This window comes from Suricata suricatta, chromosome 12 (genome assembly GCF_006229205.1).
Source record: "Suricata suricatta isolate VVHF042 chromosome 12, meerkat_22Aug2017_6uvM2_HiC, whole genome shotgun sequence".
In the NCBI taxonomy this organism is placed as follows: domain Eukaryota; kingdom Metazoa; phylum Chordata; class Mammalia; order Carnivora; family Herpestidae; genus Suricata; species Suricata suricatta.
In genome coordinates, this window is record NC_043711.1 from 82,226,212 (window position 1) to 82,250,667 (window position 24,456).

The following is a 24,456-nucleotide window of genomic DNA, read 5'->3' on the forward strand; positions in this document are numbered from 1 at the left end:
ACTGAGCCACCCAGGAGCCCCAGGAATAAATTTTTGAGTAACTACAGTGCTAGGCCATGCTAAATAAGCAATTACATTACCTATCTCACATAAGCTTGGAGGTGGTCTTGTTATCATCTCCAGTTTACAGTTTCAGACAGGAAGGCACACAGGGTAGAGGAAGTAGCTTGCCCAAGTATCAAGGTGAATTTTGAACCTTTGCTGTCTAACCCAGTGCCAAGGCTGTTAGTTTTCTACTAGGTTTCGAAGAACCTGCTTGGCGAATAAAGAGTAGAAAGATATTCTAGGTAGAACAAAATATGCAAAGACAAGGGTAGTCAATTAAGCTGGTCAGTCACTCAGTTTCTGAGTCTTGATTTCTCACCTTCAAAATAGGGACAGGAACGCCTGGTGGCTCAGTCGGTTGAGCGTCCAGCTTCGGCTCAGGTCATGATCTCACGGTTGGTGGGTTCGAGCCCCGCGTCGGGCTCTGTGCTGACAGCTAGCTCAGAGCCTGGGGCCTGCTTCAGATTCTGTATCTCCCTCTCTGACCCTCCCCTGCTCGTGCTGTCTCTGTCTCTCCAAAATAAATAAAAACCATTAAAAAATTAAAAGAAAATAGGGACAGTATTATCTATCATTAGGCTGGTGAGCATTAAATGTGATAATGTGCGTAAAGCACTTTGCACAATGCCTGGATCATAATGTGCATGATGCTAATTAACGTTTTGAAAAATATTGTTACTTCTCTTCCAGTCCTTCTACCTCTACAGAACAGGCTCCAAGGAGACTACATTTCCCAGCATGCCACCTCGCCCTTTGACCCTAGTAGATCAAAAAGACGCGCCGCGGAGCGCCTCAAGCCGGAAGACTATAGTCTCCCGGCATGCAGTGCGCCTCCTTCCATTAGATTTGAGGCACGGCCGGCGCGTTGTCCATCGGGAGTTGTAGTCAGCGGCGTAGTACTCTGACGCTGGCCGGCCCGGGCGTGGGGGCCTGTGGGAGGTGGCGCGGCCGAGCCCAGCTGCGGGGCGGAGGCGGCGGAGAGGCCTGTGGCGGCAGGGAGCGGCGGGGCCAGGAGCGGGCGCTGGAGCCGAGCCGAGCCGGAGCCGGAGCGGGCGGCGCAGGCCGGCGCGGCGAGCAGCAACCATGTCGGTGTTCGGCAAGCTGTTCGGGGCCGGAGGGGGTAAGGCCGGCAAGGGCGGCCCGACCCCTCAGGATGCCATCCAGCGGCTGCGGGACACAGAGGAGATGCTAAGTAAGAAACAGGAATTCCTAGAGACGAAGATCGAGCAGGAGCTGACCGCCGCCAAGAAGCACGGCACCAAAAACAAGCGCGGTGAGTCGGCCCAGTCCCTTCGGACTCTCCTGAGGCTCCTCTCAGGCTCTCCGGGCCCGGTCTCCACCGTCGTCAGACACGCCCCGGGGTCTGCCCGGACCCTGGAACTCTCCCCGGTCAGACTCCCTTCCGGGCCTTTCCAGACCCCTTTCCTCTGGCTCCCTTGAGTGTCCCTTGGGGCCTTGGACTCCTCCACCATCGGACTCTCATCCCTGCCTTTCCCTTCCAGGCTCTCCCTCCTCTGCCAGGCCCCTTCAGACCCTGGTTTCACAGCACTTCCCCCGTCTTCCCTGTATTCTGTTCTCTTCCGCCTTTTCCTCCTCTCTCAGGCCGGCCCTCACCCACCTTCGAGACACTTCCGTCCTTTCCGTATTGGCTCATTTCTGCCCCCCATCCTAACTCGTGTGTCCTTCCTTGTCCTAGCCCTGCCTTCTCCTGACCCCTCTGTGGGGGTCCATGAGTTGCCCCTGCCCTCCCCCAGCCCCCTGACTCAGAATTCTCCTTGAGAAACGTCCCTGATGGAAAGAAAAGGGGAGTGGGAGAGAGGAGACCCCCGGTTCCGCCTCTGTTCACTTGCTGAGTGAACTTGAGTAAGTTGCTTTCCCTCTTGAGGTCTCATTTTCCCCGTCCATCGGCAAGTGCCTGCCAGATCGGTGATTCACTGCTTGTTGCCTCATGGCCAGGGCTTATCAGAGTTTCTGGTAGCATAAACCTTCATGGGTGACTCACGGCTTCCCCGTGGCTTCCCCATCCCTTCCCCATCCCTTCCCCATCCCTCTCGTCCTCCATTGGCCGGGCCTCCTTGCCAGTCCCCACCCCTGGGGGTCGGGGGGGTGGGGATAGTGAACCTTGAGGCATGTTTAATATACTTCTGTTGTTGTGTGGCTTTCTGGGCAAGTGCTTTGTATTCTTCTTAAGGTGAATGTGACAGTGCTTTAATAACTGTAAAGCAGTTTAGAAATAATTTGATCTTTTTGTTGTTATGGCAATATGAGCTAGAGTGATGCTTCCCCACCCCCATCCCCCCTACCCCCGCCCCCAGAGAGAAGCAAAGGCGAGAGGGATTGAGGAGCTACACAGACAAGTATTTAATTTAGAAGTCACTAGCAGCGTGACCTTGAGCTAGTTACTTTACCTCTCTAAAAGGAATATCGTTTCTTTACAGTGACTTTACAGGACATAGTAGGGGCTAAATAGTGATTTTCTTCATTCTAACAGAAGAACAAAATAGGGTGCTTCTCTGCTGATAGTCAGCAAATACTCTGGGATTTTTTTTTTTGAGTGCGTTTCTTTGCTGTATATTCACAGGATGAAGAAAGCACAGCTTCCACCCTAATGAGAGAGAAGACAGAAACAGGAAAATAAGTGAAGAAAATATTGTCTAGTGGTGGTGGGCACTCAAAGAAAAGATCTGATAGGGAGCGATGGAGTGGGAAAGGGATTGCCACTTTTGGTAGAGTGGTCAGGGAAGGCCTCTTTTAGAAAGTTAAGGTTGAACTGAACCTAAAGAAGGTTAGATTAAAAGCTAGAGAAGGAGCCTTCTGTGCAAGGAGAACAGCATAAGCAAAGGCCTAGAGTTTGGCCTGTTTTAAGAAACAGAAGATCTCTGTGTCTGTAATGTAGCAGTTGAAGGGAAGAGTGATATGAAATAGGAAGATGGGGAGTGGACCTTGGGCTTCTTGATAGAAGGTCATTTTACTTCAAGCGGGTGGCAAGACGTTGGAGGGTATTATTCAGGAGTGTGTCCTTATCGTTGGTAGAGTTTTAAAAACACCATCTGGCTGCTCTTTGGAAATTAGACCGGTGCGGGTGAGAGGGGGAGCAAGGAGGCCTGAGGCAGTTGCTGTCATCCATTTGTGGCCTGGATGCCAGTTGTAGGTAGCCCTGGAGATAGAGAGCAGGGTTAGATTTTGCTGCCTCTAGCTTTTTTCCTCTGGTGACTCTCCCCCGGGTCCTCTATTGTTCATTAGAGTCATTGGTTTTAGCAGCCTGCATTTTGGAATGTTCTGCCTGTTGCAGAGTGGTGGAGGAGAGAGTGTTACTTTACCTCATCTCCCATCTGAGAGGGAGATTCTTCTGAGGTCTTTTGCTCTGGAGTTAGTTTAGTTTTTGCAGTTTTAGGGGTGATTGAATTTTCTTTCAAGAGGTTTAGGAGAGGGTACCAGCAGACTATGGAGGACCAATCTCAGTTAGTTGTAATAATTTTGCTGAAAGGAGTCTTCTTCTTTTTCTTTTTTAAAGTTTATTTATTTATTTTGATGTGGGGAGGGGTAGAGAGAGGTAGAAAGAGAGAATCCAAGCAGGCTTCGTATTGTCAGTGCAGAGCCTGATGGGGGGCTTGAACTTACGAACCTCGAGCTCATGACCTGAGCCAAAATCAGAGTCAGACACTTAACTGACTGAGCCACCCAGATGCCCCCAGTCTGTCTTCTTGAGTTTGGCCGAGAGGACAGGAGCTACTATAAATTGTCCTTCCTTTGTAGCATCTTCTGGGGGAAAGGTCATATCTGTTTATTGGGATTGTGCTGTGAGGTACTACCACCACCACATACCATTCAGTTAGTCACTTATTAACTTGCTGCTGTAGTGGGATCTGCACAATCAGATGGAAATACACTGTGCATGCCTTCCAGGAACTCAGGATTGGTAGTGGGTGTGTTTTTGTTGTAGTTTTTGTGTGTATGTGTATGAAAGAGTGAGAGAGAGAAGGAGGAAAAGGAGTAGGAGGAGGAAGAGAGGAAGGGGTGGGAATGGGAGAGAAACATACCAGTCAGTTGCTGAAACGTGTGAACATGGGTCCGGGGCTGCATAGGAGGAGGTTCCTGTTGGAAGGGAAAGGGCAAGGGGAGCCTCACCGATAAGGGAAGTGTGAGACGGTCCGCAGGGAGTTGGGGAACAGTGGGGTGGGACAGCAGACAGTAATACTGTGGAGTGTCCCGTAGCCTCAGACCTCAGCCTGGAGGTGCTAGGAGCCACTGGGTGTCTTAAAACAGAAGAGACAGATCAGTTTGGATTTCCAAAGAGTATATCAGCAACAGCATAAAAGTAAGTAAGGAGTGCAGTAAGGAGGGCTGGAGGCAGGAATCCATTAGACATAAGGATAGAATATTTCATAGACATGATTTGAGCCATAAATTTATCATTTACTAGCTGGTGCTTTGGGGTGGTTACTCTGTACCTTGTATTTCTCGTCTCTGAATATGGGTACTTGGATCTACCTTATTGGGTTAAATTGTGTTATGCATGCAAAGCTCTTAGCATAGTGCCTGCCATATGGTAAGTGAATCGATAAATGCTTGCCATTATCATTATCATAAGGAGACTTGTGATTATTCAGGTGGGAACAAAGGGCGTAGAGTAGAAGCACGGAAAACTAGATGAGAAGTAATGCATGTGAGACTTTTCTGAAGGAGAATCAAAAGAGGCTTGGTGATTTATGGGACGTGGGGGCAGGATGAAGGAGGGAGGAGTTGATGACAATTCCCAGGTTTAGAGCTTGGACAACTGGGTGGATGGTGATGCCATTAACTAAGTTGAGAAGCACAGAGGAGGAGCAATACTTCATAACTGTGTAGTCCTTTGAAGTTTGTAAAACTTTTTTTTTCCTGAGGCTCACAGCATCCACTGTGAGATTGTGAACTCCTTGAGACCCTCCTTGAGATGGTTATGGTCATCACTGTGTCCCCTAGCATAGGGCCTGACATGGTTAATGTTCAGTAAGTGTCTGTTAAATGAATGGAAACCATCTGTTGACTGTGTTCTGTTAGTTCCATTGTACAGAGAAAAAAATGAGGCTCAAGAGAGGATGTAACTTGATACAGAGACCAGTTCTTCTGGTGGCTGTGGGCACCCTGCGTTCTGTTTACTCCCATGATGGCTGAAGGCATCCTCATTACCTTTGTCATCACTGGGCTCATTAAACACCCACCTGTGCAAGGTGTGGTGCTGAATGGAGGGGAAAGAAGTGAGATAGGACCACGCCTGGCCTGGTTGCCCTGCCCTGCCCTCGTTGGAAAGATGATAAATTGTCCTTTAAAACAAATCTCTGAAGAGTAGCCTGGGTGGCTCAGTCAGTTAAGCATCTGACTCTTGATTTCAGCTCAGTCATGATCTCAGGGTTGTGAGATCAAGCCCAGCATTGGGTATGGAGCCTGCTTGGGATTCTCTCTCTCCCTCTCCCTCTACCTGCCCTCCTCTCTCAAATAAAATAAAATTTAAAATAAAAATAAATAAAACAAATCTCTGAAGCTCAAATAGATTATTTACAGTGCACAAATGTGTTCTAGGAGGTGATTTTACTTAGGGGCCTGGAGCAAAATTTGGATTGCATATTTGTTTCAAATTTCTTTTCCTTTAGTCATGTATTCATTCTTTTTCTATTAAATTCTATTTATTTATTTATTTAAATAAAATTTACTCAGTTTTCTTTTTTCTTTTTTTTTATTAATAGTTTATTACCAAGTTGGTTTCCATATAATACCCAGTGCTCTTCCCCACAGGTGCCCCCCTCCATGACCGTCACCCCTCTTCCCCTTCCCCCTTCCCTCCTCAGCCCTCAGTTTGTTCTCAGCATTCAAAGGTCTCTCATGATTTGCCTTACTCCCAATCTCCAACTCTCCCCCCACCCCCTTTCCCATTCCCATGGTCTCCTGTTAGACCTATGAATGACAACATAATGGTATCTGTCCTTCTCTGCCTGACTTATTTCACTTAGCATGACTCTCTCCAGGTCCATCCATTTTGCTACAAATGGCCAGATTTCATTCTGTCTCATTGCCATGTAGTATTCCACTGAATATATAAACCACATCTTCTTTATCCATTCATCAGTTGATGGACATTTAGGCTCTTTCCATGATTTGGCTATTGTTGAAAGTGCCATATGAACATTGGGGTACATGTGCTCCTATGCATCAGCACTTCTGTATCCCTTGGGTAAATCCCTAGCAGGGCTATTGCTGGGTCATATGGGAGTTCTGTGGATAGTTTTTTGAGGAACCTCCACACTGTTTTCCGGAGCAGCTGCACCAGTTTACATTCCCACCAACAGTGTTCATTGGTGGGGTGGGAGAAGAGGGAAAGAGAGATTCTTAAGTAGTTTCCATGCTTGGTTCAGAGCCTGATGCAGGACTCAATGTCATGACCCTGGGATCATGACTTGAGCTGAAATTGAGTTGGATGCTCAACCGAGCCACCCAGACGCCCCACATATTCATTCTTAAGCATGTGGTAGGCTCTTAAACTGTGTCTGAGGCCCCATGTTTGGTGCTGGAAATACAGAGAAACCAGACATGGTCCCTGCCATTCAAGGGACTTATATTGTCACTTTTCTATAAAGTGGAAATAATATTCATCTCACATAACCTATGGTGAGGATTAGCTAAGATAATATAAAAAAAGTGTGACACATTGTGGAAATGAAAGTATACTTTTCTGATAAAGGTTTTGCTGCTCAGGTTTCTTTTATTTCTTTTTTTTTTTTTTAAGTTTATTTATTTTGAGAGACAGAAGATAGCATGGGAGCAGGGTAGGAGCAGAGAGAGAGAGAGGTAGAGAATCCCAAGTAGGCTCTACACTGTCAGTGTAGAGCCTGATGTAGGGCTTGAACTCATGAACCGTGAGATCATGACCTGAAGCTGAAACCAAGAGCTGGCCGCTTAACTGACTGGGCCACCAAGGCTCCCTTTGCTGCTCAGATTTCTTTGGTTTGATTGTCAGAATGGAAAAGTCCTTTAACTGAGAACTGGCTGGAAACCAGTCTAGATGAACTGACAAAAATCACTCAAACTTAGGTCTCTTTTCATTCCTTTGCACAGTTACCCTGTTAGTTTTCTCCCTAAGACAGTTTTCTCCTGAAGACAGATCATCAAATATCAAAGATTTTTTTCTTCTTAAGGCATTGTAATGAGTTATGAAATATCTACCCTAGGCTGTTCAGATTTCTCTTTTTTCCTGTTTTAATAAAGATGAAACCAATTTGTAGAAAGGATCCTATTTTAGTTTAACGAAAACCGTATAAGATTAGGAAATGGGTATGAGACTGGGTATCTCAAACACCCTACACCAGTACATTTCTATTGGATTTATGGATGCAAATCAGTTCATTTACAGGTTAATTTAGGTTTAGCTGAAAATGTCTGATGGATGTAGAGAGGCTGTGTGCTCACAGGAAATACATCATCATTAAGTCCTGTTCATTGCTGGAGCCAGGGTGACTCTCTCATGTTTAATAGAATCGCTTTAAAATGTTAGCATGTGGGAAGACATCTTAATAAGTTACATTTATAGTGAACGTGGCCTTTTGGTTCTCTAGACTCAGGGTATCAGGTTGAAAAGTACAGCATCTTATTGGTGCATGTGTCAGCAGGATCTTCTTTTCCAGAGGCCCTGGGATGGAAAATCCAAAACTCACCCAGGGAACTGAGCACTGGGAATTTCCCTTGGTGACGCTTAAGTTTCTTGTTTGAAGAAATGGCTGGCCAGATTGGGTTTGGTTTACTTCTTAAGACAGATGGAGTGTCAGAGAGGCCTTATGTGTTGGCTGTCCAAACATGTTGGTGCCTTTGATTCAAATGACAAAAATCTTTTTTTGCCCCATTTGGCAGGGGGATTAAATATTTTTAAGTGCCTGCCAGGAGGTTTATAATGTGCTTTGAAATTCAAGATAGATTTTGTTTGGAAGTTTAGTTAAATGTGAGTACCTCTCAGCTTGGACTGTTTTGCTCAGGGAAATTCAGTGTTGTCCATGGTTGGGTTTGTGTGCAGAGATCGAGATCTTGGAAAATAGCCTGTGAAGATGTGTGGGAGCCCTACATCCCTGAGGCAGAAAGCCAGGACCTGATTGGTTTCCAGTGGTGCAGAGCCCTGAGGCTGAATGGGAGAAGGGAAGTTCTTGGGGTCTTGAAGAATTCGTTTGGGTTGGAAACGTTTATGAAAACTTGGTCCTCTTAACCAGAATTTTTTATGCTGTGCCATTGTTTTAAAAGAGTGAGAGAGAGGATCTTCAAAAACAACAATTTTAGTAGGATGGTCATTTTGAGGATAGATGGTTATATTTAGGAGGAAAAGTTGAACTTAGCAACAGGAAACAAGAACAGACCTATCTGGATATAATACTAGCCTGTTTTAAGGTGTTTGGCTCAAACCAGCAGATGCTTATTGAGTCCCTTCCTGGTGGAAGGCAGCATGATCGTTTAGGCAAAAGATTTCTCTGTTTGAATGCTGGCCTCACCACTCATCAGCAGTACCTTGGCAGTTACTTATCCTCTCTGAGTCTCAATATCCCCATCTATAAAACGGGGTAAAATAATACTTCTTAGGGTTCTTGTGAGGATATGGAATAAGTTGATACATATGGATAAGTTGATGTAAAGTGCCTAGCAGAGTGCCTGGAACATAGGATGATATCAGTGTGTCTTTGGTTGCCCATGTATAGTCTTGGGTACAGTAAGGAATATAAAGATGGATAAGACACTACTTTCTCCCTATAAGGGCTCACACTGCAGTGAGGAAGACACATACATGTACAAGTAACTGACAAAAGGCAAAGCATGAAGTACAAATGAAGTACTAGAGGAAAATACAGCAGGAATAGATTAATTCATCTCTGAGGGTTGGCAGGTTCATTTCACCCAGCCACCCATCCAATGCCCAAATTCCCTTTGCAGTATTCCTGCCAAGTGATTAACCTCCGGTTGAACCTCTTTGCCGACAGGATTTGTATTAGGTGCTCTACCCTCCCATCCTACAGCGTCATCTATCTTGGATAGCTCGGACTATAAAATCACCTTTCTTTGGAACTGAGATCTTCCTTCCTGTAGTGCCTACTTCCAGTACAGGTTGAGGTGGTAGCTCTGTAGGGAAGCAGTTTGGGCGAGTAAAAATGTGGTACAAGGCCTGGGGGGCCTGACAGTAGAGGATTGTGAACAGTGTTTCTTCCATTGGGAAAGCTAATTGCTAATTCTGCTTCTCGGGGCCAAAGAGAACAGGTCTAATCCTCCAGTAAGATAAATCGGGGAGGACAGTACTTAATGTTTCAAGCCTGCACTTCTCTAGGACAGATCTCTTGTTCCGTTGGCTCTCGCCAGTTTTCCTGTTCTTTCCTTGTTACCCTCCTCTGGATGTGCTCCTCTTTATCAGTGTTTCCTTTAAGTTGTGGAGTGGGCAGAGCTGAATTTCTGAATATTCCAGCCGAGGTCTGAGCAGCATAGGCCAGAACATGCAGGGCTAGGCATTTGTCTAGGAATTAATTTGATTTTGTGTACTGAATAGCCCTGATACTTTCCATATCACTGAGACAGGCTTTTTGCTTTTTGTTTTTAAGCAAATTATGCTTTCTGGTGGCCTCTCATTAATAAAAGAGTGAGCATCTAGGAACCACTAAAGTTTGGCCTTTAAGGAGTCTTATCTGAAGGGTTGAATGATTTAAAAATCTTTTTTTTTTAATGTTTTATTTTTGAGAGAGAGAGAGAAAATCCAGAGCAGTCTCCAAACTCCGCTGTCTGCAGAGCCTGACACGGGACTCAAACTCGTGAACCATGAGATCATGACAGGAGCTGAAGTAGGATACTTAACTGACTGAGCCACCCAGGTGCCCCTGGATGATTTAAATTCTTGACAAAAGCATCTAGCTGTCTTGGTTCTCCCATAGCTGATATTTCTAGTTCTACCTCTTCACTCTTCCATACAGGGCAAAGCTGGCTGGAGGGCTTATTTGAGGGATGCAGGAAAACGGTACATCTCTGTGGTCATGGCTGTTTAGGTGAAAAGGTTAATGGCATGGTAGAGTGGAAAAGGTGATGGGCTTAAGATCAAAAGACCTGCACTCATATTCCACCTCCGCCACTTGCTGGTTTTGTGGTCTATAGCAAGTCTCCTGATATCTCTGAGCATCAGCTTTTTCAACTGCAAAAACAGTATTTAATATTTCCTTTACAACTTTGCTACTCAAAGTGTAGTCCATGGGAACATTTGGGAATGTATTAGAAATACAAATTTTCAGGCCCTGCCAGCCCTACAGAGTCAGAACCTGCATATTTATGAGACCCCCCCCAGGTTGTTTGTATGCACATGAATGTTTGAGAGACACCTCTCTGTTGTGTGGGTTAAATGAGAATAATGGGCGTGTTAAAAATGCCAGTATTCATGCCTGGATACTCAGGGATGCTGTCTTCCTGGTCAGTTTGCTCACTTCTTTTGCTGCTCAAAGATTGAACTCTTATCTGGCTCAATCTATTTCCAGATGCCTTCAGCTACCTCTAAATCCAGTGAGGCCACAGAATGTAGTTGGTTCAGTGCCTCCCCCCACCTTTGAAAAACTTAAAGTACATATCCTGCTAATGGGGTAATGGGCCTTCTTCATGAAAGAAGTCAGTCATCTGGGTAATTGACAAGTATTCAGTCAAGCGGTCAGTCATAAGGACTCACTGATTGTTAGGCACTGGCAACCCTGGTAATAAGTTAGGGAGAGTTCCCATCCTTAGGAAGCACCCCTGCCTAAGGGGGGACCAGTTGGTAAAGAATTTTTACCCAGTAAGGCTTATGTAGAGTGCCATAAGAACCCCAAGTGAAGAGGAATTAATACTACTTGGGGGTTGGAGGGTGGCTAGGAAGTGAATTTTTTAAAGTCTTAGTCTTTTCTACCAGAAATGATTTTTTTTTGTGAGTTCTGATTTCTTGGTTCAGTGGCTTGTGGCTGTTTCCTGTTCTGTTTATATGGCACTGGTACTGTTGTGATCCACCAGTTTTCTGCATCAGGAGGGACAGATGTTCTCTGAGAGCCAGTTCTGTGTTAGGAGCCGTCTGAGATGCCATGTGGATTTCCAGGCAGTGAAAAAGACTGGCCCAGTGGATCCTACACTTAAACAGATGTGTGGCTCTTTCAGAGAAAAAAAAGTGACCGCAACTAAATAAGCCATATATTTTTTCACTGGAGTCTTACAACCATCCTAAGTGTACCTTTCAGGAACTTGTGGATAAAGTAAAAGTAGGTTCAAGGAACTTCTCAGCTAGGGGGAAAGGAGTTCTATGGGATGAGAAAGTGTAGATGGTGGGAGAGAATCGGTGCAGGGAATTCCATCATGAGCCTGCCCTGTTTGATTCCATAAAATGACATTTTTCTGGATTTGGGGTGATAGCAAATCAAGGACCAAGTTGCTTGAGGTGCCAGGCCTGGGACTCTGCACAGCCTGCTGAGGAAAATTTTCTCTCATTGAACAATCGGGACAGTTGAGTTTGCTGCCCCCAATGCTCTGTCCCCCCTCTTCCCCCCGCTTCTCCTACAGGCCTTTTCCACCAGGAATCGTATTGTATTTCCACTGTCCAGAACCTCCACTCCTTTGACCCCTTTGCTGCTGTAAGTAAGGGTGATGATCTGCCTCCTGCTGGCATTGGGGATTCTAAGAATTCAACAGAGAAATGGCAGGAAGACCCTTACTACTGTCTCAGGCATTGTCGATATTACAATAAAAACTAGTGAAGGTGTTTAAGAAGAAATTTCCCTGTCATAGTACTGTGATCAAGCATCCAGAATACAAAGAAGTAATTCAGCCAAAGGGTGAGCAGTGCAAGAATACATGCCAGGTCCTCCCTCTTAGAGATTGAACTGGCTAAGGACAACCAGCTGAAGGCTCATGGGTGTTAAGTGCTTTTGGCTCACTGAAGCTTAAGTGAGGATTTCCTCACAATGAGTAGAATTTAGAAATCATATAGCTTCTTGTAAAGGTGATGATTTGGGGTCTGCTTTTAACGTGGACTAGTTTAAGTCCTTTGTGCAATAAACTGAAAAGAGCCAAAAAAAAAAAAATCAGAATAAAATACCTAGAAATTTAACCAAGAAGGTGAAAGACCTGTACACTGAATACTATAAGACATTGATGAAAGAAATTAAAGAAGATACAAATAAATAGGAAGCTATTCCTGCTCTTGGATAGGAAGAATTAATATTGTATAAATGTCTATACTCCCCAAAGCAGTCTACAGATTTAATGCAATGGCATTTTTCACAGAACTAGAACAAATAATTCTAAAATTTGTGTGGACCCATAAAAGACCTGAATAGCCAGAGCAATCTTGAAAGAGAACAAAGCCAGAGGCATCACACTCCCTAATTTCAAACTATACTACAAAGCTGTAATAATGAAAACAGTGTGGTATGGCATAAAAGACACATAGGTCAATGGAACAGAATAGAGTCCAGAAATAAACCCACACATATATGGTCAATTACTTTATGACAAAGGAGACAAGAGTATACAATGGAAGGAAGGATGGTTTCTTCAATAAATGAGGCTGGGAAAACTGGACAGCTACATGCAAAAGAATGAAATTGTGCCACTGTTTATGCCATATACCAAAAAAACTCAATGGGCTAAAGACTTGAATGTACAACTCGAAACCATAAAACTCCTAGGGGCGTCTGGATGGTTTAATTGGTTAAGCGCCCAAATTCTGCTCAGGACATGATCTCACAGTTTGTGAGTTTGAGCCCGCATCGGGCTCTGTGCTGACAGCTCAGAGCCTGGAACCTGCTTCAGATTCTGTCTCATTCTCTCTCTGCCCCTCCCCCACGTGATGCGTGTCTCTGTCTCTCAAAAATAAATAAATGTAACAAAAAAAAATTTTTTTTTAAAGAAACCATGGAACTCCAAGAAGGAAACATAGGGGGTAAGTTCCTTGATATTGGTCTTAGCAATGGTTTTTGGGGGGTCTGACTCCAAAGGCAAGGACAATGAAAGCAAAAATAAATGAGACTACGTCAAACTAAAACACATCTGTACAGTGAAGAAAGCCATCAACAGAATGAAAAGGTAGTCTACTGAATGGGAGAACGTATTTGCAAATCATGTTATTTTATAAGGGGTTAATATTCAAAATATATAAACTCATACAGCAATAACAACCAAAAAAATCTGATAAAAAAATAGGACAGAGCATCTGAATAGACATGTTTTCCAAAGAAGGTATATAGCAATTAGCACTTGAAAGGCTGTTCAACATTACTCATCATTAGGGAATGTAAATCAGAACCACAATGCAATATCACCTCATACCTGTCATAATGGCTATTATCAAAAAGACAAGAAATAACAATTGTTGGTAAGGATGTGAAGAAAAGGGAACCCTTGTGCACTGTTGGTGGGAATGTAAGTTGGTACAAACACTATGGAAAAGAGTATGGAAATTCCTCAGAAAATTAATATAGAACTACCACGCCTAGCAATTGCACCTCTGGGTACCTAGCTGATGAAAACAAAAACACTAATTTGAAAAGATATATGGATTTCCTATGTTTATTGCAGCATTATTTACAGTAATAGCCAAAATGTGGAAACAACCTAAGTATCCATCAATGATGAATGTATTAAAGAAGTTGTGGGTATATTTAGAATACTTCTGGGGCGCCTGGGTGGCCCAGTTGGTTAAGCAGTCGGCTTGATCATTAACCAGGCCATGGTCTCATGGTTCGTGGATTTGAGCCCCGTGTCAGGCTCTGTGCTGACAGCCCAGAGCCTGGAGCCTGCTTCAGATTCTGTGTCTCCCTCTCTCTCTGCCCCTCCCCTGCTCACACTGTCTCTCTCTGTCTTTCAAAAATAAATAAAAGACATAAAAAAAAAGTTAATAGAATACTACTCAGCCATAAACAAAAGGAAATCTTGCCATTTATAACAATATGAATGAACCTTGAGGGTATTATGCTAAATGAAATAAGTCAGAGAAAGACAAATATTGCATGATTTCACTTATAAGTGAAATATAAAAAACCCAGAGTCATAGATACAGAGAACTGAATGGTGGTTGCCAGAGGGGAGGGGGTTTGGACGGGCAATAAAATGGGTTGGAGCATCAGCAGGTACAAACATTTTGTTATGAAATAAGTCATGAGGTACAATGTACAGCATAGATAATACAGCCAGTAATATCACTTTAACTTATGATAGATGGAAACTAGACTTATGGTGATCAGTTTGTCATATATGTAAATGTCATAATGATACATATGTTATATCACTATATTGTACACATGAAACTAATATTGTCTGGTTATACTTCAATTTAAAAAATAGGAGTAGCCAGAAACTTTTGATTCATTCACAAACCCATTTGCTAAGTATATATTAACTTGAGCTGTGTGCCAGATACTGTCCTAGTTTACTGGGTAAATGCAGGTGAAGACAGGTCATTGCCTCCGTGGTGCTTACAGTCTAGCTAGAGTGACAAGTAATCAGATATAATCAGGGTACAGTGTGATCTGTTCTAGAAGCATGTTCAGAATTCAGAGTACAAGATATGCAGTGGCGGGAACTGAAACAGTCTGTGTGTGCTTAGTTGAATCTACATTTTTATCCAATAATTATTTCGAAGACTAAGAGAATATTATAGCAGGAAGGAACTCAAAATGTGTAAATGCTTGAAACTTTGAATTAATATAAAAGGTTTCTGAGGAAGAAAACCCTGGAACATGGAAATATATGCAGTGCTTTTATTTATTTATTTTAAATTTTTTTTAATGTTTCATTTATTTTTGAGACAGAAACAGACAGAGTATGAGCTAGGGAAGAGCAGAAAGAGAGGGAGACAGAATCCGAAGCAGGCTCTAGGCTCTGAGCTGTCAGCACAGAGCCTGCCGCAAGGCTCGATCTCGTGAACTACGAGATCATGACCTGAGCAGAAGTCCGACGCTCAACCAACTGAGCCACTCGGGCGCCCCAATGCAGTGCTTTTAAAAAGCATTTTATTTTAATCAGAATCCCCTTTGAGGGGACATAAGAAAGGGTATATGTTTAACTTAGCTTAGTCATGAAAGATTTACTTTTAGAACACTAAATTTAAAGTACAGCTTATTGTTAATTATTACAGACTTGCTTTGCAGTTGTCTTATTTCCTACAAAAGGAAGTAGGAATAAGCTTAAGGAATGATTTACTGTTTGCATAAGCAGGAACTATAAATTTCTTGTTTATAATCTTTAAAAGACCTGGTAGTTGTTAAGAGCAAAAATTAGACTTGTACATGTGTGTAGCTTGGCTGCTATTCTGTAGAGTTTTGAGGAGTTGGTACTCAGCGAGGCCATCAGAAAGACTCATAAGGGTTAGGAGTTTGATCAGCTCGTGTCCCCAGAGTTGATTAGACTTTGAAATGTTAACTAACAAGAATGACATTTAAAACTTAAATAATTACGGGCTCCTGGGTGACTCAGTTGATTGAACATCCGAGTCTTGATTTTGGCTCAGGTCATGATCTCAGAGTCTTGGGATTGGGACCCTTGTCGGGCTTCCCACTGAGCGTGGAGCCTGCTTCAGGTTCTCTCTTTCTCTTCCCTTTTCCCCCCACATGCTTCTCTCTAAAATAACAACAAAAATTTAATTTAAAAAAATTAAAAATACTCAAATAATTGCTGGTTTCTTAATTCTCTTTCAAGTATATCATTTGCTTCCACCTGTCCAGAACATTTTCTCCTTTTAGAATCTTGTACTAGGTCAGTGAATGGTTGTGGACTGTTTGGCAAGTTTGGAGTTAGAAGATTTGGGTTTCGGGTTGTAATGGGCTCTGATAGCCTTCTATGGCATGTCCAAGGAGGGAGCTGTATCAGCCTGGCATCCCATGCTTGTCGTGTTTAGCAGACAGGGCTGCTGATGGCCCGCCCTTCTCCTGTTTAGATTTTATTTATTTATTATTTTTAAAAGTGTTTTTAGCATTTAGTTATTTTTGAGGAAGGGGGCAGAGAGAGGGAGACAGAGGATCCAGAGCAGGCTGCACACTGTAAGCATAGAGCACAATGCAGGGCTCACACCCATGAACCTCAAGATCATGACCTGAGCCCAAATCAAGAGTTTGCTGCTTAGTGGACTGAGCCAGAGCCCCCCTGGTCCCCCCTCATGTTTAGATTTTAGAGGTAATTTTGGAGGTGTAAAGGACAGAGCGGTATAGAAACACCTTACTTCCATCATTCTAAAAAAACCTATATTTTAAAGTAGAAAAAATTATTTTCAGGAGAAATAGAAATGTCTTCAGAAAATGAAAACATTCCCCTGTCTTTGGGAAATGCCATACACTTTACAGACTTGATCGTGTTTGATTTTTTTCAACAACGCATGGATTAAGTGGTATTACACCCACACCCCCATTAGAGATGAGAAAGCTGACATTCAGATGAGTCACTGGTCCAATCCAGAAGTCTTGGGGGATCCTGATGTGGGCTGCGTCACAGTAGGTTTTGGCATTTTTGGTGTCTGTTAGGACCAGGACTCCATAGCCTTCAGTGCTCATAATATATCAATGGATAAAATCCTGTCTGGAAATAAAGACTTTATTTCACATAGTGTAAGTTATTCTGCAGGGAAATACTTCACATTTGTATAGGGTGTATGTATAGGGTTTTTTGAAAGAGGAGCTTTATAAGATAGGTGGGGCAGGTTGTGATTTTAACCCCATTTTGCAGAGGAGGAAACTAGGGCTCAAAGCACTTAAGTGGTTTCCATAGGAACTGAGTCAAGGCTAGAACTCCAGTCTAGTGCTTTCCTACTATACCATGCACTGTCTGGGCTTCCTGCCTTTTTTTTTTTTTTTAAGTGTTTGTTTATTTTTGAGAAAGAGAGAAAAATAGAACATGAGTTGGGGAGGAACAGAGAGAGAGAAAGGGAGACACAGAATCCAAAGCATGCTTCAGGCTCTTGAGCTGTCATCACAAGAGCCCAACGCGGGGCTGAAACTCAGGGACCATGAGATCATGACCTGAGCTGAAATTGGATGCTTACCCAACTGAGCCACCCAGGCACCTCCTGGTTCCCTGCTATTAATACTTAATTTTGGATTCTCTTGTCAGCCTTAGGAAGGCAAAGTGTCAATAACGGGTGTGGGTCAGGTTGAGGAGGAGGAAGAGGAGGAGGACAAAGTGACTGGCTTATGTTATCCACAGTGGGGCTAGTGCCAGAGAGAAAACCAAGAGAAGATGGTTTGTATGTGTCTAGAATGGTGTGAGAACCTTCGCTCACTGCACTCATTCACCGTCTGTTACAGCGTTAGCACTGTGCGTTTCCCAGCCTGGCCCCCCCCCTTTTTTTTTTTACCACAACAAGCTCAATTTCTCAGTGGTCTCTAGAGCAGTGTTTCTCAGCCTTGGGACTGTTGACATTTCAGACCAGAGAATTTGTGGAGAGAGGGGGCCGGCCTGTGCACTGCAGGATGTCCGGCAGCATCTCTGACTTCTACTTGCTAGATGTCCATAGCAGTCCTCCTCTAGTTGTGACAGTCAAAAATATCTCCAGACACCTGGCGGGGTGGGGGGGGCGGACAGAAGCTCTTAGGTTTGAGAACCACTGCTCCAGAGACTGCCTGAGGGTGACAGGTTTTAAAGAGCAGAGCTGAGAGGACCCAGAAAGGGTACTTTTAATCTTACCCTTTGGTTGTTCTGCTGAGGATGCCAAGGTGTAGAGATAGGCCATGGCCTCCTGGCTCTGCTTTTTGGGAGTCTGGCTTGGACTGGGACCTAGGTCAGAATCCCTCCCTCTCAGGACTCTTTCACCAACGCAGAGGTTTTCAGTCTTCAGGTTGGAGGACACTTTTCTAATTCCAGAAAAATCAGGGATAGTCATGTGATAATGTGTAGTTGTACTTTAGTACCCATTAATTGAGAAGATAAATAATTACTGTCAACCAATATTTATTGAATACTCACTATCTGTGTTTCCATCCTAGGATTGTCACATGAATGGCAGTAGGTCGTCAGGTGGCAGTTGCTTTTATTATTGTGTGAAGCCCAGGCATAGGTGCTGGGTAGGTGCATTTCACAGAGCAGAGTAGTTAGCACAGTGGTAACTATGAACCCTATGAGCTCACATCCCATAGGCTGGGAATCAGTTAATGTATTATACCATGAGATTTGAGAGAACAGCAGGTCTGAAACTCGGTGCCTTTCTTGAAACCATGAACTATTTTTACACTCAAGAGAAAAATCTCCACAGTCTGTGGAAATACAAAGCCAATAGGCTGCCCAGAGTCCTCAGTGCAGCTCTCTCAACAGCTGTACACTAGGGCATTTGTGATAAAAGAAGAGGCATTTGGCTGGAAACAAGCTTTAAGTTCTTAGCATTAGTTGGTAAATGGTGCATTGGTCTGAGGGGAATTTAAAATAATGGCCTTGAACTTGAGAATATGTGTTTCCAAAGCCTCTCATCTCAAAGCACTCAGCTTCTCTGACAAGAAATTTTACTCTTATTTCAGAGGTAAGAGGCAGAGAGGCGAGGCCACACAAATGGTCCCTGAAAGAGAGCCGGCTCCTCTCAGGATTAGGAACTGGGACTCTGGTTGGCATCCCAAGATGGGGCTGTTTGTTTCTGTCAGATGATGGTGGGATAAGGAAAAAAGTTGTTAGATTAAGTTCTATCCAATTTGGTCAACATTTTAAGCGCCCACTGTGAAAGCTTCCATGTGAAGGGACAGTGGGAACCAGATGAAGATTTGGGGGGCGGGGCATTCCAGGCCAAAGGAATTATGGGAACCAGGGTACTCTGTGTGTATGTGAGGGGAGAGGAGATGATAGGGGAAGGTTGGGGGGTAGTGGTGGCTCAGACAGAGTGACAGTTGGAAAGATAGGCTGCAACCTCCCTGAGGAGGCCCAGGATACTAAGCTGAGGAATCTGTTAGGTTAAATTTAGTGGGGCGCTTACTGAATAGACACTCTGTCTCTTGAGCAATTTGTGGGGGCCAGCAGCCATCTTCCTGCAGCACCCCACTGAAGTTAACCCTTTGGTATGTTTTCTACCCATTATTACCTGAGGGATTGAGATGAGTAGAGAGTTGTTCCCTTATCAGGGGGGACTCATGGGTCACTACTCTTTCAATGGCTACTTTATCCAGGTTCCCCTTCTGCTTTATCTGAAGGCTGGAACATCCTGAGCAGCTGGATAAAAACACAATAGTAACTTTTCTCCACTTGAGAGTATCTCAGTTATGTGCTGAAGGTAGACAGCCAGATCTTCCCTACTTAAACTAGTCTGATCCAGCCTCATTTATTAGTCACGTCCTTGACTACCTCATGTGCATTTCACTCCTGACTTCCTGACTGGCTCACTCAATTAATTGTGATCTTTGAGATTATTTAATTTTCCCTTCATGTTTATCTTTGACCCGTGAGAGAGGGAGATGGGGAGAGTTACTTCCCTTGGCTGATGACAAGAACCTCTGTTTCTGACAAGAACCATACATTTCAAGTTCATCCTGGTCCCTGTCTGCTATCCTAGTCACAAAAATCTGAGAACTCACTCTTTTATTTTCTCTTCTTTCCTGAGCTCCCAGTCTCCTATTTTTTCCCCATTTTCTAGGTGCTCCTGCCATCACCCAGGATGGTCAAGCAGAGCCCTGGGTCTTAGAGACACCCCAGTTCTAGTTCTGATTCTGTTAACTAGTATCTTTGGGTAGGTGCCTTCTCTACTCTGCGCCTTTGTTGAGAAGCAACAGTTTGTTGAGAAATCAGCTATTGTTGAGAACAATAAAAGGAGAAGATGGATTAAATGAAGGCTGAGATTCTTCCTACTCTAACATTGTCTGAGTCAACAAGTGCTGTATTACAGTAACTCTCCAGAGAATCAGGTGTTGCTCTAAGCAGTTTTGCTGCATAAAAAGATGGAGCAGCTTAGTGTTCATTTTGTCTGTTAGCAGCTTGGGTACAGCCCTGCTCATTGTTAATGTTGAGGGCAGTCACAGACTGTTTTATAGAATGTGATGAGTGGGTGTTTTTTTTTTTAATTGTGGTTCGGATGCCAGAGCTAAATAATCATTTTTAGCTGCTCCCATGAGCCTCTGTCCAGGTGAGTAGCACAGTTGCCGGAGGGCATCTCTCCTGGTGTCTGAGCCTCCTTTGGATCAGTAGTCTGTCTCTGACTTGACTGCCAGTCTTCTGGCAAATTAGTGGCACACGTTTTTTCTGGGGCTGAGCAGGCTTAAACCCTGCTGGACAAAACCCAGCAGTGATCAGTTAAACATACTGAGGATGCTTCCTTGTAGTAGGACTCGACCTCCTCACCAGTCAACAGGATTAGGCCACTGGATACAAAGGGGTTGTCTCCTTTGTGAAGGGAGTGGAGAAAAGAACCAGCTGGTCAGGGCTGGCCTTATTTGAGTCATTTTATTTAAATCTGCTTTTTAGGATGGTGACTGAAGATGATGCTGTTTTATCTTGGGGAGAGCAATGAATGGGCTTCTCTGCAAAGACCTGAGCTTGGTGTAAATCCTAGCACCACCCTGAACAGCTAAGCCTCTTAAAAAAAATTTTTTTAACGTTTATTTTGAGAGAGAGACACACACAAAGTGTGAGCAGGGAAGGGTCAGAGAGAGGGAGACGCAGAATCCGAAGCAGGCTCCAGGCTCTGAGCTGTCATCACAGAGCCTGACACGGGGCTCAAACCCACGAACCATGAGATCATGACCTAAGCTGAAGTCAGCCACTCAACCGACTGAGCCACCCAGGCGCTCCACAGCTAAGCCTCTTAAAAATAAGGAAGACATTTACCCACCTGGTTCTTTAAAACCTCAAGGCCCTATTACTGCCCCTTAAAGACCATTGTTTCCTTTTTATTAACTTTCATAGTACCTTCATGTGTCCTAAGCAGCTCTGGAAAACTCACCCAACTTTAGACATCTTGCCCACATAGAGGGACATCCCAGGCCCACTGAGGTTAGGTGGTCTGTTAAAATGACACAGTTCAGGATGCCTGGGTGGCTCAGTTGGTTAAGTAACTGACTCCTGTTATCGGCTCAGGTCATGATCTCACTGTTCGTGAGTTTGAGCCCCACATTGGGCTCTGTGCTAATGGTGCAAGCCTGCTTGAGATTCTCTCTCCACCCCCTACCTTCCCCCCTCAAATAAACAAACATTAAAAAAAAAATAAAACAAGCTCTTTGCCGCATCTACTGTGAGAAGGAGGACCATTCTCAGCAATCAAATTGTCGACATCCTGGAAAATGTCAAAATCACTCTCAAGGGACATACTGTTATTGTGAAGGGACCCAGAGGAACCTTGCGAAGGGACTTCAATCACATTAATATAGAACTTAGTCTTCTTAGAAAGAAAAAGAAGAGGCTCCGAGTTGACAAGTGGTGAGGAAATCAAAAGGAACTGGCTACTGTCCGTCCTATTTGTAGTCATGTACAGAACATGATCAAGGGTGTTACACTGGGCTTCTGTTACAAGATGAGGTCTGTGTACGCTCACTTCCCCATCAACGTTGTTACTCAGGAGAATGGTTCTCTTGTTGAAATCTGAAATTTCTTGGGTGAGAAATACATACACAGGGTTCAGAAGAGGCCAGGTGTTGCTTGTTCTGTATCTCAAGCCCAGAAAGATGAGTTAATTCTTTTTTTTTAATGTTTTATTTTTATTTTTATTTTTCAGAGAGAGAAACAATGTGAGCAGGGGAGGGTCAGAGAGAGAGGGAGATAACAGAATCTGAAGCAGGCTCCAGGCTCTGAGCTGTCAGCGCAAAGCCTGATGTGGGGCTCAAACCCACGAATTGTGAGATCATGACCTGAGCTGAAGTCGGACGCTTAACCGACTGAGCCACCCAGGCGCCCCAAGATGAGTTAATTCTTGAAGGAAATGACATTGAACTTGTATCAAACTCAGCTGCTTTGATTCAGCAAGCCACAACAGTTAAAAACAAGGACATCAGGAAGTTTTTGGATGATATATATGTTTCTGAAAAAGGAATAGTTCAGCAGGCTGATGAATAAGATCTACATTGTCCAGCTACAGAAACAGCAAGATGCCGGATGATACTTGTGATATTTTAAAGATGCAATAAAAGCTGTATTGATTTGGGGCCAAAAAATAAATAAAGTAAAATAAAATAAAAATAAAAAGTGACATAGCTCATGAAGCCAAACCTGGGACTAGAACTCATGACTCTTATCTCATTCTGATGAGTTCTGCTGCTTCACTGCTTCTCAACAGACGCTGGGGTGGTCGGTTGCCAGAATGGCTTTGAAAATAGAATTAAAGTTGCCATGCAGAAGGCCAGCTGACGGGAGAGATGGAGCAAACAGTTGCTATTTTAGGGATTGATTTTCTTTTGAGTTATAACTGGCTGTTGGTGGTTTGGCAGGATGGCACAACCCTGGGTGAAGGCTCATAAACCTCAGGGTCTTGTTATTGCTCTATTCCTGACTCTGTGTAACCAGGCTGTCTTTCCCTGTCTTCCAAGAACCTATCCAAGGGATCAGAATAATCCCTACTTTTAACCCCTTTTATAGGACTCTGGGGAAGATTAGGAAGTTTATAAAGAGACCTAGGGAAAACCTAGTATACAAATGGCAACTTTTGGTGCTTCTTGATTTTTTCTTTTTTATTAATGTGTATTTTATTTACAGTAAAGCAGACAAGTCTTAAGTGTACAGCTCAGTGGGTTTTTTTTCATAGATGTATATACGCTTATAATCAGTCACCACCCAGATCAAGACATACAACATTTCTAGCACTTCAGCAGTCTTGATGATTTTTATAGCAGCTAAGGACTTGGAGAAGAGAACAGTATTTGTTTACTCTAGCCCCCTTAAGAAGCTCAGAGGTATTATATTGTCCTTCTGTTACTCATTCAGCATGTTTGCCAAACACCTAGTAGTGCAGGGTGCTATGCTAGGTATTGCAGGAGGTTCAGAAATGAATAATTGTTGGCCTGTCTTAGGCTCACAACCCATCAGGGATTATAACAAGGATCCAGTGGAGAAAGTGAGAAGCGGCTTGAAGGAAAGAGCTGCTTCTGGCTGGGAGAAGAGTGTATGTATTTATATAGCCACAGAATTTTCCCCAGTCCTCTCACTGTTCATAAATATAGGAAAGGAGCCAGATTTGGGATTTTCAGTCCCTTCTCAGCCAGTTCTTTGCATTTTCAGACCATATTGGGTGCTTTGGAGAGGTATAGGCCCAGCTGAAAATCTGCATCTATGGTGTTTGCTCAACCCTGTCGCCTCTGCTGGAGACAACTTGGACAATATGGAAGAGAACAAAAACAAGGCACTTCTTCCCTTCTTTGTCTGCCCTGACATGGGGCTTGATCCCACGACCATGAGATCATGACCTGAGCCTAAATTAAGAGTTGGATGCTCGGGGCACCTGGGTGGCTCAGTCGGTTGAGCATCTGACTGTGGCTCAGGTTGTGATCTCACGGTTGACGAGTTTGAGCCCTGCGTCTGTCTGCGCTCTGCGTCGGGCTCTATGCTGACAGGTTAGGGCCTGGAGCCTGCTTCGGTGTCTCCCTCTCTTTCTGCTCCTCCCCGGCTGATGCTCTGTATCTCTCTGTCTCAAAAATAAATAAATATTTAAAATAAAACAAAATAAAAAAAGTCAGACACTTAACCGACTGAGTCGCCCAGATGCCCCAGACCATAAGTCCTTTGTGAGTTAATTTTGGCCTGAATTTCTTCACCCACTCTGGTTAAATAGTTTCTTTCTTAATTTTTTTTAATGTTTATTCATTTTTGAGAAACAGAGAGGTGGAGCATGATCAGGGGAGGGGCAGAGAGAGAGGGAGACCCACCATCTGAAGCGGGCTCCAGGCTCTAAGCAGTCAACACAGAGCCCGATGGGGGGCTTGAACCCACGAACCTCGAGAGCATGACCTGAGCCAAAGTCAGGCACTTAACCAACTGAGCCACCCAGACGCCCTGGTCAAATAGTTTAAAACAGAATTTTCTGTGTCTTATGTGAAAGCAGACTCAAGAATGACTTTTCCTGATCTGTTTTCATGTGTGAGAAACAAGTATTTGTTTTATTTTGTTTTAAATGCTAATAAAGGCATATGGCTCTGGTTGGTAGGAGGGAAGAAGGCCATGTCTAAGCAGATGCAAGGTGATCCCTTTCTTTAAAGAAAGATTCTCCAAGGTAGTCAGTACCTAGGATAGGGTTAATAAGATAATAGCCTGGGAGATCTGAACATCGATTGCTGAGCTTTACTTAGTACATGTGTAGATAGGAAAGAAAGAAGGGCACATGACTTAGCTTGGCTGAACCTTGTTCAGGTTCTGATGAATTACTGTGTCTTGGAATCATAAAAGGCTTAGATCGTTTGGGTCCATTCTACATCTCCATTTTACAGGTGAGGAAACTAAGACTTTGATTTGGTCAGGGCTGGAGCCAGAACCGGGTCT

At 43.9% G+C, this 24,456-nt stretch overlaps 1 protein-coding gene and 2 pseudogenes across 1 annotated transcript in view; all 3 read left to right on the forward strand.

Annotated features, from left to right (window-relative positions):
* The first annotated feature begins 928 nt into the window (after positions 1-928).
* The window catches only part of CHMP4B (charged multivesicular body protein 4B), a 53,179-nt gene continuing 29,651 nt past the window's right edge, over positions 929-24,456 (forward strand). The window contains exon 1 of the mRNA XM_029916880.1: positions 929-1,318. Within this exon, the coding sequence (XP_029772740.1) occupies positions 1,129-1,318 (190 nt within the window). The 5' untranslated portion in view covers positions 929-1,128. The remainder of the gene's footprint in view (positions 1,319-24,456) is intronic.
* Positions 5,192-12,320, forward strand: LOC115273314 (annotated as a pseudogene).
* On the forward strand, positions 18,807-23,341 carry LOC115273315 (annotated as a pseudogene).